The following is a 12,358-nucleotide window of genomic DNA, read 5'->3' as shown; positions in this document are numbered from 1 at the left end:
CTGACACCTGTGATAACCACATTTTTACATGTCCCTTTTTAATGAGATATTTTTGGCATGTGCACATGAAAATCTTTTGAATCTTTTGCAGATAAATTATGCAAACATAAATTCATAAAATCCTATTGGAAGACAGCTTGCAAGCAGAGAAAAAAGTGCATTCAATCTTGGCAGTCATCACAGGCTCCAACTACTCTTCATCTGATTCCTGGAGCAAAGCCTTCTGGGGGCTAGAGTCTGAGGCAGGACACTTTCTGAGCCCCATCTCCAAGTCGCCTATCTGCCTTCCATCACACCATTTTGAAGACCTGGAAAGATCATGGGCACAATGTAAGTAAAACAAAGACAGAGGAAACGTTTTTGTTCATCCATAATGACAGTGTCCACTCACCAAAAAACTCCACAGTAGCAGATGCCTACAATCAATAGAGCCACAGCGTAATGCCAGCAGAAGCACATGGTGATGAACATGATGTTGTCGTGCTTTTCCTGATCCCAAGGTGATCCACTCAGAGGAAACAGCACAAACCCGATCTGAAACATAACGAATATTTTCATATTGTAATTTAGATTTTTCCCAGAATCATATTAAGTGGTTAATTTTCTTCACCTCTGAGTTTGAGATGTTGTCTTTACCTGATAGAACCATGTTCCTTGTAGGATGGCCAAACTGCACCTGAAAAGTTCCAGCACTGTGTTATCTCGCTTAAACACCTCCAACATTGTGGTGGCGGATCCACCAAACACCGCAACCAGAAGCAGAGAGTGAATGTGCTGGTCCAGAAGAGGACGATTGTGGACATGGAAATAGAAAAGGAAACCTGGAAGAGAAATGCCATGACATTTCAGCGGGTACTATGGTGGGATATCACTGCATATTTACTTAATTATAGGCTCATTTTGCTTGATACCTTCCACAAAGAGAGCCAAGGAAAGGGAGAGACGGTCAAGACCAACTGGCACATGGCGAGAAGTCATGCTGAGAACGTCTGCGATGCCAGAGATACCGAAGAACAAGTACATGGTGCTGTGCTGCCAATTCATCAGCTTCACCCAGCCACCCTGATACAGATGTGCATGAGGACCATCAGGCACAAACTGCTCTGCCATGATCCCTGGGGAGAGATTTTAGTGTAAAACACCAGAATCTTTTGTAAACAAATGGTAAAAAAAAAAAAAAAAAAAATTGTATGGAGGAGAGCAGCTTGGACAGTCTGCTAAACTTCTCCTTTAATGTAACACAAAAGAAATTAAATCATATATTTTTTTAACTATTCCTTTAAGACATGCGCATCCTGTATATGTTAATTTTAAGAGTACAATGTAAAAAATTATCATGATTTTACAGATGAAAGACTGTTAAATGGTTAACAGTAATTTCCTTACTATATGGTGAAAAACTGTAATAGATTTAACCTTACATTTATTGTAATTTTACAGTAAACTGCTGTTAAATTTACAGCTTTGGAAGTGAAAAAGGTGTCATTGTATAATTTACAGTGAAAACTGCATTACACTTCACATTTTCATTTAAATAACTATTTCTTTTTAGTTATGTACATTAGTGTTTTATGTTACATCTGTTGTTAAATTAATGTTTATTAAATTACTTTAGTGTCATTTGGGTTTAGTATTTGTGTGAATGACACTGTGCACCTTCTATATATTAATATTTACCTTCTCAGCTTTTTGAAAAGCTATTGTGATGAGCTTTGATTCATCATGTGACTGTTTTTAGGTGGTTGTCAGTGTATTGCAGAGGTACAAAGCACTTTAATAGGTAACAGTATTTAATGAAATACTGTTTTTTACTGTCAATTTATGTTAAATCTGTAAAACCTAAAATGTTGCTACTGTATTTTTTATGGTAAATGTCTGGCAAGGCAACCACAGCTGCCATTTCTTTTTCCACGCAAATATCACAACTACACGTTGTACAGAGAATGTTACCTGTAACTACAATTGTAACTCACCAACAAATGCAAAAAAGATCTTTAGAGCTCCTTCAATTAAGTCTATGCGGTTTAAGAGTACAGTGTGCATTTGTCTATCTCTGTCTCCATGTTGCCTCTCTCGTTTCCTCCGTATCTGTCGGAAAGGGTACTTAATCGACCACCACAGGCCAAACAGCAGGAAGAATGTACCAGGTAGTGCATGTCCCTTGAAGTTGGCCATTCTGCCCTTTAAACAAAAACAAAACAATGTGAACTAAATGAAAAAGTATATAAATATATTAAGGCAAAAATACAAATATTCCCATGTTAACTATGTGTTTGTCTGTGTATCTGTGTGTCTGTGTCTTTGTCTGTGTGTCTGTGTCTGTTTGTCCGTGTCCATGTCTGTATGTCTGTGTGTCTGTGTCTGTGTCTGTGTGCACTCGCGCAAAAATAGGATCCAAAAAAAGACTGTTGTTTAAAGCTGGCTTTGAGTCAATTTGTCATGCACACCAAAGTTCACTATGCATAAGCATAAGCTTTTATAGCTTATAGACAGTTAGGTCCTCCCTGATAATCATTAACTAAAGAAATAAATATGCAGATTTAACATTTTTTATTGATAGGAATTTATGGTTATAATGCTCATATCTTAGAAACTATTATCATCTAGTTACCTGTTGGGATCCGGGGAGTTTTTCCTTGCCAACTGGGCACAAAAAAATGGGCCAAGCCCAAAATGGCTAAACACTAAGCTTTTGATTGTCTTAACCACAAACTATTGGTCATGAATTATAGCTAAATTTAAGCAAATACACTACTTAAAAGCCATTTCTCAGAAAAAAACAAAGACAGAATATGGGAAGTTGTGTGTGAAGTTGTACGGTGATGCTCCAGAGCGGTGTCTTCTAAAATCTGCTGAAAAATATAATAATAAATGCATGTCTATAGCACATGAAGCATGGATGAAGAGTTTCATTGTTCTGGGCCTTTTTAGTTGCTTGTATTGGTGAACTTCACAGTAAAATGTCATTTAATGCTTTGGAATACAGACGAATATTGCAGAAAGGCTTGCTTCCTACAAATGAAAAGATTTTATCTTAAGAGGAATGATCAAAAGATTATAAGAATTTGGCTTGGCCCTTTGTTTTTGTTTTTTGCCCAGGAGGATACCAGTGAGATGGATGGAAATCAAGTTTTTCTCGGTAGACAAGTAGCACTTTTATTTACTTGTGTGCGTGTGGGAGAGTTTATTGTCTTACAAATCCAGTTGACTCTTGTCTCTGCAGACTAGATAGAAACTTATCTATCACTAAGAAAAAAAAATGTATCCTTGGTAACCATTGGATAAAATATACCTACAATGGTTAGTTAGTGTTACTGTTTAAAATGTGCCACTTAGAAATAGAAAATAGTTATTTTTTCCAAAAACAATATAAATAAAAACCCTGTAATTAAAGACATTTAAAAAAAATCTCTTGCTTGTTTCAAGGAAATTTGTAATTTATGATGATGTTATAATTCGGTAACACTTTACAATAAAAGGTCTCATTTGTTAACATTAGTTAATGTATTAACTAACATGAACTAACACTGTAAAGACTATTGTTCATTCTTAGTTCAAAAGTATTTAACTAATGAAACCTTATTGTAAAATGTTACAAAAAGTGTTAGCCTTTCAAAAAAGTCGCCTATAGAGACAGATTAATAATTTGAGATTGTGCTGTATTAGTAGCCTATTCACATAGTCCATAAAATAAATCATTATTCTTTGGTAATTTTATTTTTGCATTACGAATTTTATTGTATTTTCTTTTTATTGTGTAGGCTACCGAAAATTGAAGATGTAGAGTTGAAGGTGTTAGCTTGTTTGTGTACTCTACCTGAACGCTGGCCTGTGTTGTCACGGCGGGGTGCCCAGTGCTCCTGTGCTCCTGTGCGGATCTTGTGATGGGAATATCCTAGTTACCTCTCTGCAAAAAGCGCACCTGCTCACCTGCTTTACGTTATTAAATATGACCACGCCCCTCCTGCGCTTGACTGACAGCAACGGGCAACTCTAGTAAAGATGACCCCGCCCATCTGCTCCTGCAGTGCCAACGACTTTTTTTATAAGGTAGTGCTTTCAGATTTATTAATTACAACTTAATTGTATTTAATTATTGGCTTTTATACTGTCATATAGAATAATAGGCAGTACTTGTGCTACAGCTAACCTGCTCCGGGGCAGGTTATGTTCCAGGTAAGAGATCTCAAACCGAAATTGGATCAATAGGCTGAGAGAGAGAGAGAGAAATGCAAATGACATTGTTAAAAAACATACATAAAATCCTAAACAAAACGTTAGCATTTGACAAAATTAATGCAGAGTCATTGGTTGTTTAGCTTATACAATTATTATAAGGAAATATCAACCATTACATTCATAAAACTGCAGAATATAAATAAATTTTAAGCAGTCAAAAAGGAAATGTCCAACACAGGACAAAACACAGTTCTTTTCACAATACATGACACACAACCCCACCTTCAAAATTGTATTTTTTACAATTTTGCATCACAGATAATTCCCACGATGCAGTGGGAATCACAGTTATTGCTGGGTTAGACCACTATGAGGCGCGTCTCCTATTGACGCTTAAGGGGTAGCCTACCATGTGCGTCGGCATGTTGACGCATGGTCAAAAGCGTCAGTTAGATGACGCCTTGGGATGAGAACGGGCTGGTTATTTACTGTAAAGAGAAATAGCAGTATAATACTGGGTGATTTAAATAACTGTAGAAATTACAGAAAAGTCTAACAGTGTACCCAATTTTTCATATCAACAGAAAAATATACTCTTGAGACTCCACTGCTTCAGAGCATAGTTAATGATATGCTAAAGCCCGCCCACATGTTGACGTTTAATTAAGATAATTATAGAATAGAATTTGTAAAATAGGCTACATAAGTCCTAAGGGATAGTTCAAATTAAAGAAAAAAAAAGGTATGCAGGTATTGATTTTGTCCAGGGATTGTATTGTAAGTTAATGTATAAACCGTTCACGGAAGCTGAGACAAAGACATAAAACAAACAAAGCTTAAGCAGAATGAACTTTGCTCTCTCTTCTTTTATTGCTGTTCTGAGACTAAGCAACCTCACCAAACACTCACAGCAGCTGTATGGGGGAATGACGATTGACAGATATTTGAAAACTGTAGCGCCACCATGAGGAAAAATAATATATCAATAAAGTCTAAATTATAATTTAAACAGTGACCTGGATAAATGAAAATTCCAAAACAAAGAATCCTGAAATAGCGCAGTTCTTGAAGACGACATAGGGAGATAGAGAGATTACTCACACTTGTTAACATTTAAGTGACATTTAGGGAATCAGCGAAAAATATCTTGGAAATATCCTAGAAAATAATCAAATAAACCTTGTGGATTCAAAATAAACACTACAAAATTTCACAAAAAATCTTTTTCTCTCTGAAGGGGTTTTCTGAGGATGGTACGGGGGCCACCAGGGGGTCTTCTTTTGCATGGGTCTCACAGTAAGCCATCAGCTCAGCTGCTGCTTTAGATACCTGTGCCAAGAGAGACAAGCCAACACTACACATCCAGGAATAACATCCCATAAATCTGATATTCTTTACCCCTGAAATAAACACAAATTATTTTAAATCATTTCCCATTCATTTTAAATAGCTTTTGCAATTATTATTATTATTATGTTAATGAATACATCTAACCAAACTCTTTTGGCATGTGTCTTACCATCATCCTGTCAATATTAACCTCCAGTTTCAATTGTTCCACTGTTTTTCGTGCATCTGCAATCTTGGCCATGTTATTAGACATTCTGCTCTCCTGTAGACACCAAATTAACCCTGCAGGAATAAAACAAACCCCAGGTGAGTCCAGCTAAATGCATCTGGTGGATAACAGCTTAACTCCAGTTCTACAGATGTCTGATGTTTTAGTTCCCTAAACAGACAGTGCTATTGGCTCCTCTAGGCTATTAAAGACATCTCTGTTGCAGAGTTGCAGTAATTGTTTTGCTGGGTCTCAGCTGGTCGTGTTTTGGATGAGGCTCAGTGGGAGAGAGGAGTGCAGATATCCTCCAGAGAGCACAAATAATCTGCTCACTTATTAATATGCAGTCACTTGACACGTTCACTATCAATCTTCTTAATTTACTGTTATAGCTTAAAAACCCAAACAATACGTTTCCGTTGGTTTCGGATGTTCTTTTTGAGTTTTGCTAAATCTTTCTAATTATTTTTTTCATAGATTGAACACAATGGAAATCATTATAATTGGGAACATATAGATTTTCATATGTAAATCTTACAATGCAATATGAATGAGGTATAACCATTCGTCATATTATATCACAGTTTCAGTGCAATACAAATCTTCCTTTTTAAAGATTCCAAGTACTTTGCAGATAATTAAAAGAAATAAATCCCCCATTTTTTTTTTTTTTATGTTTCTACAAAAACAAAACACATATATTTAATACAGCATGCTGCTTATATATCCAATTGGCTTACCACAGTTTATCCAGATGTATCCGTGATGCTGGTAGAAGAAACGTCTTGTTATCGTTGATTGTTTGTTGTACACATTACGACCTGCAGGACTGAATGAAGAGATAGTAAGGAGTGGAGGGATGGGAAAGGCTGCCACCTCTCATAATTAGCTTTTATTCCTCCCCCATATTGGGCTGAAGAGGCAAGTCACAGGCATCATGGGGTGTGACCTTCAGCTGAATATCTCAGTCATGCATAATAGTGTATGAGTGATACCTGTCTGCCAACACAATGAGCTGCACTGAGCTTTTATGTTTTGTGAAAAAGTGCCATTTCAACAGACAGATAAATCATCAATAAATTATTGGTCAGAAGAAAATAATTAATGGAAATTTAAAAATGTTTATTATTTGTACTAGTACACCGTTAAAATAAATTATTGTTTCAACTTTTTTTTTAAAGTAAGTGTTCGTGCTGATTAAAATTTTAAGTTTAGTTAACTTAAATATCCAAGTTGTCACCAAGTACAACTTCACATTTCAAGTTGACTAAACTTAAAATTTTGAGGTAGCACAAACAATTACTTTTTTTTAAGTTGAAACAACCTTTTTTTGTCCTAGGGTACAGTGATGTTTTCCATGCCCTCATAACAAAAGTTTACAATCTGTGAAGACCAAACACTATTACAGTTTTTATTGATTGCTAACACACTATAACTGATTCAGTTGGCCCAATTTCCCAAACCATCCATTCAGTTCTCGAAATAACACATTTCACCTGCATTGCACACGTTCCAATTTTCTCAATGTTTTCTGCAAAACTACACAGATGTCCTCGTTTTGCACAGGTTTAATCCTGTTCTCATTCAGAAAACACAAGTACACAATTACCTCATTTATCCATGTGTAAACATTAAGTAGATAAAGTGATGACACACCACTCAGAATCACAGGATATAATTTGGGCCACAGGTGATTATGTGCTTTTGAAAATGAATCCTAATGGTGGAAGACAAAGAGGAAAGGAAAATTAAGAGGATAGGGTCAAAGGACATTTGTTCCTGATAAAATACAAAGCTATATATAACTAGTTGACCATGTTCTTGTGCATGGAGGGAAGTTGGCCTACAGGCTCATCTACGTATAGGGTTTTTATACACATACAGTATAATTACAGTGCACACTTTAGATGGGAGACCTTCACTATTCTATGTAAATACTGTAGCACATGTTGTACACCCTCAAACTCATAATTGTCAATTGATTTGTAGCCATGTACTTCTTACATTTGGTATTTTTGCAGAACAGAGAGACGACTGAGAGAAAGTCATGTCAGAAGATAAAAAAAAACGTTATACTATGGCAAATATGATGAATTATTTATTTATTTTTACTGTACTGACACTATACTGTATTGATACCAAGTTTATATTCAATTCTTTGGTATTTCAACTTTTCTTTTACAGAGCTCTTAATAGAAGTGTACTGAAAATAAACTTTTCTTAAAGCTTACTGTTAAACTTCACTGTGTCTCACCCCTCTATGTATGTTGAATGTATACTGTAATAGACCTTATTCACAGCAGCGCCATCTTTGTGGAGGCTGTGAGAGACAGACGTGCATCTCTTCAATGGGCCAATGGGTGATTTAATGTGTTTTTGGATTGTTCTGCTCATGAAACACTGGAAAAATATCTTTCCAAGAAATTTCAGTTGACAAAAAACTCCCGACAATATAAGCTGTGGAAAATTATAAGTAATCTATAGGAGCTTTATACAGCTTTTTACAGCGGATGCCAACATGGCACGTGAAAACACGGCAAGTCTATCCCTCACAGCCTCACTTTCACCTGTCATGGCGCTGCTCTGAATAAACATTCTGTAATGATTCCTGATTGCCAAAAAGAGGTTTTTGTAACAGTGTTCTGAACTGATCTCACTAGTGCTCTGGAGTAGTCTTTGTATTTGTTGGGTTTTGTGTGTCATCTGAGGCCAAAGTTTGATTCTGACAAAAGATAATATTTTTTTGACTAAAACATTTGAATTTAAAGTGGAAGTTTGATGTTTGTACAAGCTGATGTGTAGGTTTGAGATTTATTTTATTTTATTTTATTATTTTGTGTGAAAATAAATATTGGGCACCAGATAAGGACAGTGACTCCAGCAGAGAAGCTGAAGCGGTGGTTAAGTGTTTCAGTTCTCATCATTAATACCTGGGAAAGGATTGGTTGTTGAGCTCACTGCAGGTGGCTCAAAGCTCCTCTCTAGGGCTTTAATGTCAACTGGCTCATTAGCAGCTGTTTTCAGACATGATTTATTGATCTACAAGTATAGTGCAGATGTGAGAAATGTAGTTAAATCCAGCCTTGAATTATGAACTGAAATATGGGAGGGGGAGACATTTTCATATACAGAAGGACACAACAACATAGTGTCCTATATGAAACCATGATGTAATCTGACGTGTCTTTCATGAACGACTCATCTTCCCTTTGCACCATTCATTACAGTATATTGTGCAGTATAATGGTTTTGATATTTAGATGCTTTTGAATATGTTCACAAAGCGGTTTATTGATGTGAAACCAGGAATAAAAAAAATATCTAAAATTTAAATTATGCTTTAATTTCACATTTCAAGCACTGATGTTGTTAATTTATTTGACTTATAACTAAAAGGTTAATTTTCAAAACTTGACTGTAACTTGGCAATACTTTCAAAACCCTTGCTTCGTTACATTTAAAACAATAAAAATAATCATGCACCAAGTCTTGAATGCAGAGATTCCCTGCAGTAACATGGTGTTTAATTCACTTGCAGGCATTGAGCAGATTTACAATGAGCAGAATGTCTGAAAACAGAGAGTTTACAGCTGTTCTTTTGTATCATTGACATTATATGTTAAAGTCTTTTAGGACTCTGTCTTCGGTCTTGCTTCACGTCTAACATGTGCAGTAGTATCCAGAGATGGAATCGTTCCAGTTTCCAAACAGGCCTTTCTTCACTTCCTTAAGGTGATACACGATGCCAGCAGAAAACTTCTTCTTGTATCCTTCCTTCTTGGATTTAGACCACACTGTCAGGGAGCAGCCTCGACCCACCACAAAAGAGGAAATACGGTTATCCCAAGCCCGTGGCATGATGGGGGTGTCTTCATCAGGATAGACATGAATGAAACTGCCAGCACAGCTGTCATCATAGTAGTAGCTGCTGTCTTCGAACATCTGGGCGCAGAGTTTGCTTCCATAATCATCTTTCAGGGTGGCTGGGTCGGGACACTCTGCATTGAGCCCCTCGAAGCACAGAGCAGCCAGGAGAAGAGCGATGACCCCCTTCATGTTTTCAGCGTGTTGAGCAAAAAGAGATCTTTTGCCCTGACCTTTATACATGGAGCTTCTCCATACGAATGACGTGCGTGAGAAACATCAGGGTTTCCAACAGACTCCGTGAAGGTTGCAGCTGCAGCATTTACACAAAGTTCTTTGCAATTCTGTCAAATGTGTTCTTAGAAATGTTTATTTTAGATAATTTTCGTGAACTGAAAATGCATGCAATTTTAACAATATTCACAACCAACCAGCCATATCTAGTGCCTTTTAGTCAATAATTTCATTCATATCAAGACCGTGACATTTGGGTGTATAGCTTAACTTTTGCATAAACTATCATTATATCTGAGCTTGATAATGAGATTACACATGAGAACACTATTTCATAACTTTGACTGAAAAGCTATTTGGATATTGTTGGTTCTCAATGTGTTAGCATGATTTTAAAAGATTTAGTTCAAATCTCTGGTCCCAATGCACTGCCCAAATTCAAAGTATTGTGTAGGTTATGGCTCCATTATGTATCACTATTATACTCATGGGCAAAAAAAAGACCAAGCCCAAAATGTCTAAACATTAGGCTTTTGATTGTCTTAAACACAAATTATTGGTCAAGAAATCAGCTAAATTTAAGCAAATGCACTACTAAAGCCATTACTGTCTCTGAAAACCATCAGAAAAGTATTTGTGCAAATCTTGATAATTTCCTGAGACCATTTATAGACCACTAAATATTTAGCTTTTTTTTTTTTTGCCCAGAAGTGTAGACTGTCACATTTACTATAATCAATAAAGAGAAAATGAACAAACTATATGTGTCTGCAGAGATTCTGAAAACTGTTCTCTTGTCTCAATACATATACGTATTTTATTCTAAATTCTAGTCTGCTGACTAGTGTTTCTTCAATGCCAGGGGAAAACTTTTTCGATCCTTCCATCCAAACCCCTCACAGCCCAGAGCAGCGAGCAGAAAGCGATTTAAATGAGAAACCTTTGGTTTACCGACAGATGCTCTGAAGGTTGAATTCAAACAGCTTTTAGTTAAATAAATCTCTGAACTTTGAGTTAAGCAGTTTGAGATGAGAACAGGCTCTAGTCCGTTAATTATTGTTGAGTTTCAATAGTACATTTTTACCAGTCTGTAATTTGTTGTGTGCGATTGACAACTGACACCACAGAATTTGATATTCAGTGATGCAAAACTAGCCTACTTTACAGTATATCTTGGATTATGCATCCAATAATCTGGGTCAGAAGCAGTCATCAGTCATAAATTATTTATTTACTTACTTTTCCTCCAATACTTTTTGGGCTTGTTATCTGCTGCTGTTTTAGCACTGTGTGCAATCTGTAACATAGGTACAGAAAATTATTAATTTCAAACTATTGTTACTGTTCTTGACATTTCTGAATTGTAGAAAAATGTGTGCCTTGTGAAAGAGGACGATAAACAATTTTATTGAATAATTCTTATCAGAATTGTACATTTTCTTTTTTGGTTTCATAATGTTATTGTTGTATGGTGAAAAACATCACTTGCACACCACGGCAAGAACGGTGTCTTTTTTGGCATGCACTGGCCTCCACAGATCTGTAGCATTCATTTGTAGGCATGCAGACACAGATCTTGTTGCGATCGGTATCTACTTGTTTTTAGGTCGGGCATTGTGTATTATCGTCTTCATATTTTCAGTCTCTTTAGGTTTCATTGTCCTAGATTTGAATGCAAAGAGATAATCTGATCCATTTGTCAGTGTGAGAAACTTTAGGTTGCCAACAGATGCTCTGAAGGTTAAGAGTTTCAACAAACCTTCACAGGTTTTATCCGGCAAGTCAATATTTTATTTAGTGTTTGGGGTCAGTGTGACTGCATTTGAACTTTCTTTAGTTAAAAACATGGTCCCTCTCATCTCAGTTGAATAATTGTGTGACTTTTTTATTTTTTATTTTTTTACATTATCTATACACACACAGCTTGATTCGGTTGTTCTGAAGATATATAAGGTTGTTCTGAAGATAAAAAAGTCACTCTCTTGGTGTTTGGGGTAAACATTACCCCACATTAAAAATGAATGGGAAAAGAGAGAGAGAAAAAAGTTTATTAAAAAAAATCTTTCTTTTTTTTCTTCAATTTTCATATTTTTAATTTTTCAAAATAATAATAATAATAACAATAATAAATCAATAATTCCAGCATAAATCTGAAGATTTCCACACATAAATGAAGGCCTGGTACACACACATACACTGTAATTGAGTTTTTACCCTTCACTCCTGTTCATATCTACCTTTTTATTCGTAAGTAAACTTTTTTTATACATTTGGATTATTGAAAATATGTGATTGTAATCAAGTCTTGTCTTTTAGTGACACGCTATGTGGTATTATTATTGCAAAAAACAAGACAATACACTTAAACAAGACACTTCAAAAGACCTCAAACAACAACAACAACAACAACAAGAAAAATACAAAATAGACAAAAATACTGATTTAATGTTGGCTATTTTATAATGTTTAAATTTATATTCACTAAATATACATCACAGAAGGCAGCTGTTATACGTAAAATCA

General features: G+C 35.7%; 3 protein-coding genes across 4 annotated transcripts; all 3 read right to left on the bottom strand.

The window, feature by feature from the left end:
- Positions 1 to 147: 147 nt before the first annotated feature.
- On the bottom strand, positions 148 to 3,939 carry tmem45b (transmembrane protein 45B). 2 transcript variants are annotated; one of them, XM_056237069.1, is made up of 6 exons: positions 3,818 to 3,939; positions 1,974 to 2,176; positions 912 to 1,115; positions 637 to 821; positions 392 to 534; positions 148 to 308 (listed from the first exon to the last, which is right to left on the bottom strand). In XM_056237069.1, exons 2-6 carry the CDS (start codon positions 2,173 to 2,175, stop codon positions 191 to 193), a joined length of 852 nt encoding a protein of 283 aa, XP_056093044.1. In that variant the 5' UTR covers position 2,176; positions 3,818 to 3,939; the 3' UTR covers positions 148 to 190. The 2 variants fall into 2 exon arrangements, with proteins under 2 accessions (XP_056093044.1, XP_056093043.1); XM_056237068.1 differs by having other exon boundaries at positions 1,974 to 2,181; positions 3,818 to 3,937.
- Positions 3,940 to 5,025: 1,086 nt separating this feature from the next.
- Positions 5,026 to 6,627, bottom strand: gng8 (guanine nucleotide binding protein (G protein), gamma 8). The gene is made up of 3 exons (XM_056237088.1): positions 6,478 to 6,627; positions 5,699 to 5,811; positions 5,026 to 5,508 (listed from the first exon to the last, which is right to left on the bottom strand). Exons 2-3 carry the CDS (start codon positions 5,780 to 5,782, stop codon positions 5,380 to 5,382), a joined length of 213 nt encoding a protein of 70 aa, XP_056093063.1. The 5' UTR covers positions 5,783 to 5,811; positions 6,478 to 6,627; the 3' UTR covers positions 5,026 to 5,379.
- A 2,682-nt stretch (positions 6,628 to 9,309) lies between these two features.
- Positions 9,310 to 9,831, bottom strand: LOC130072137 (syncollin-like). The gene has a single exon (XM_056237092.1). The coding sequence runs from the start codon at positions 9,791 to 9,793 to the stop codon at positions 9,398 to 9,400; it is 396 nt and encodes a 131-aa protein (XP_056093067.1). The 5' UTR covers positions 9,794 to 9,831; the 3' UTR covers positions 9,310 to 9,397.
- Between the last annotated feature and the right edge of the window lie 2,527 nt (positions 9,832 to 12,358).

Source organism: Rhinichthys klamathensis, unplaced genomic scaffold (assembly GCF_029890125.1).
Source record: "Rhinichthys klamathensis goyatoka isolate OS25496 unplaced genomic scaffold, OSU_Roscu_1.1 h1tg000477l_1, whole genome shotgun sequence".
Taxonomy (NCBI): domain Eukaryota; kingdom Metazoa; phylum Chordata; class Actinopteri; order Cypriniformes; family Leuciscidae; genus Rhinichthys; species Rhinichthys klamathensis.
The sequence above is the reverse complement of the archived record's forward strand: the minus strand, read 5'-3'. Positions and strand labels throughout refer to the sequence as shown.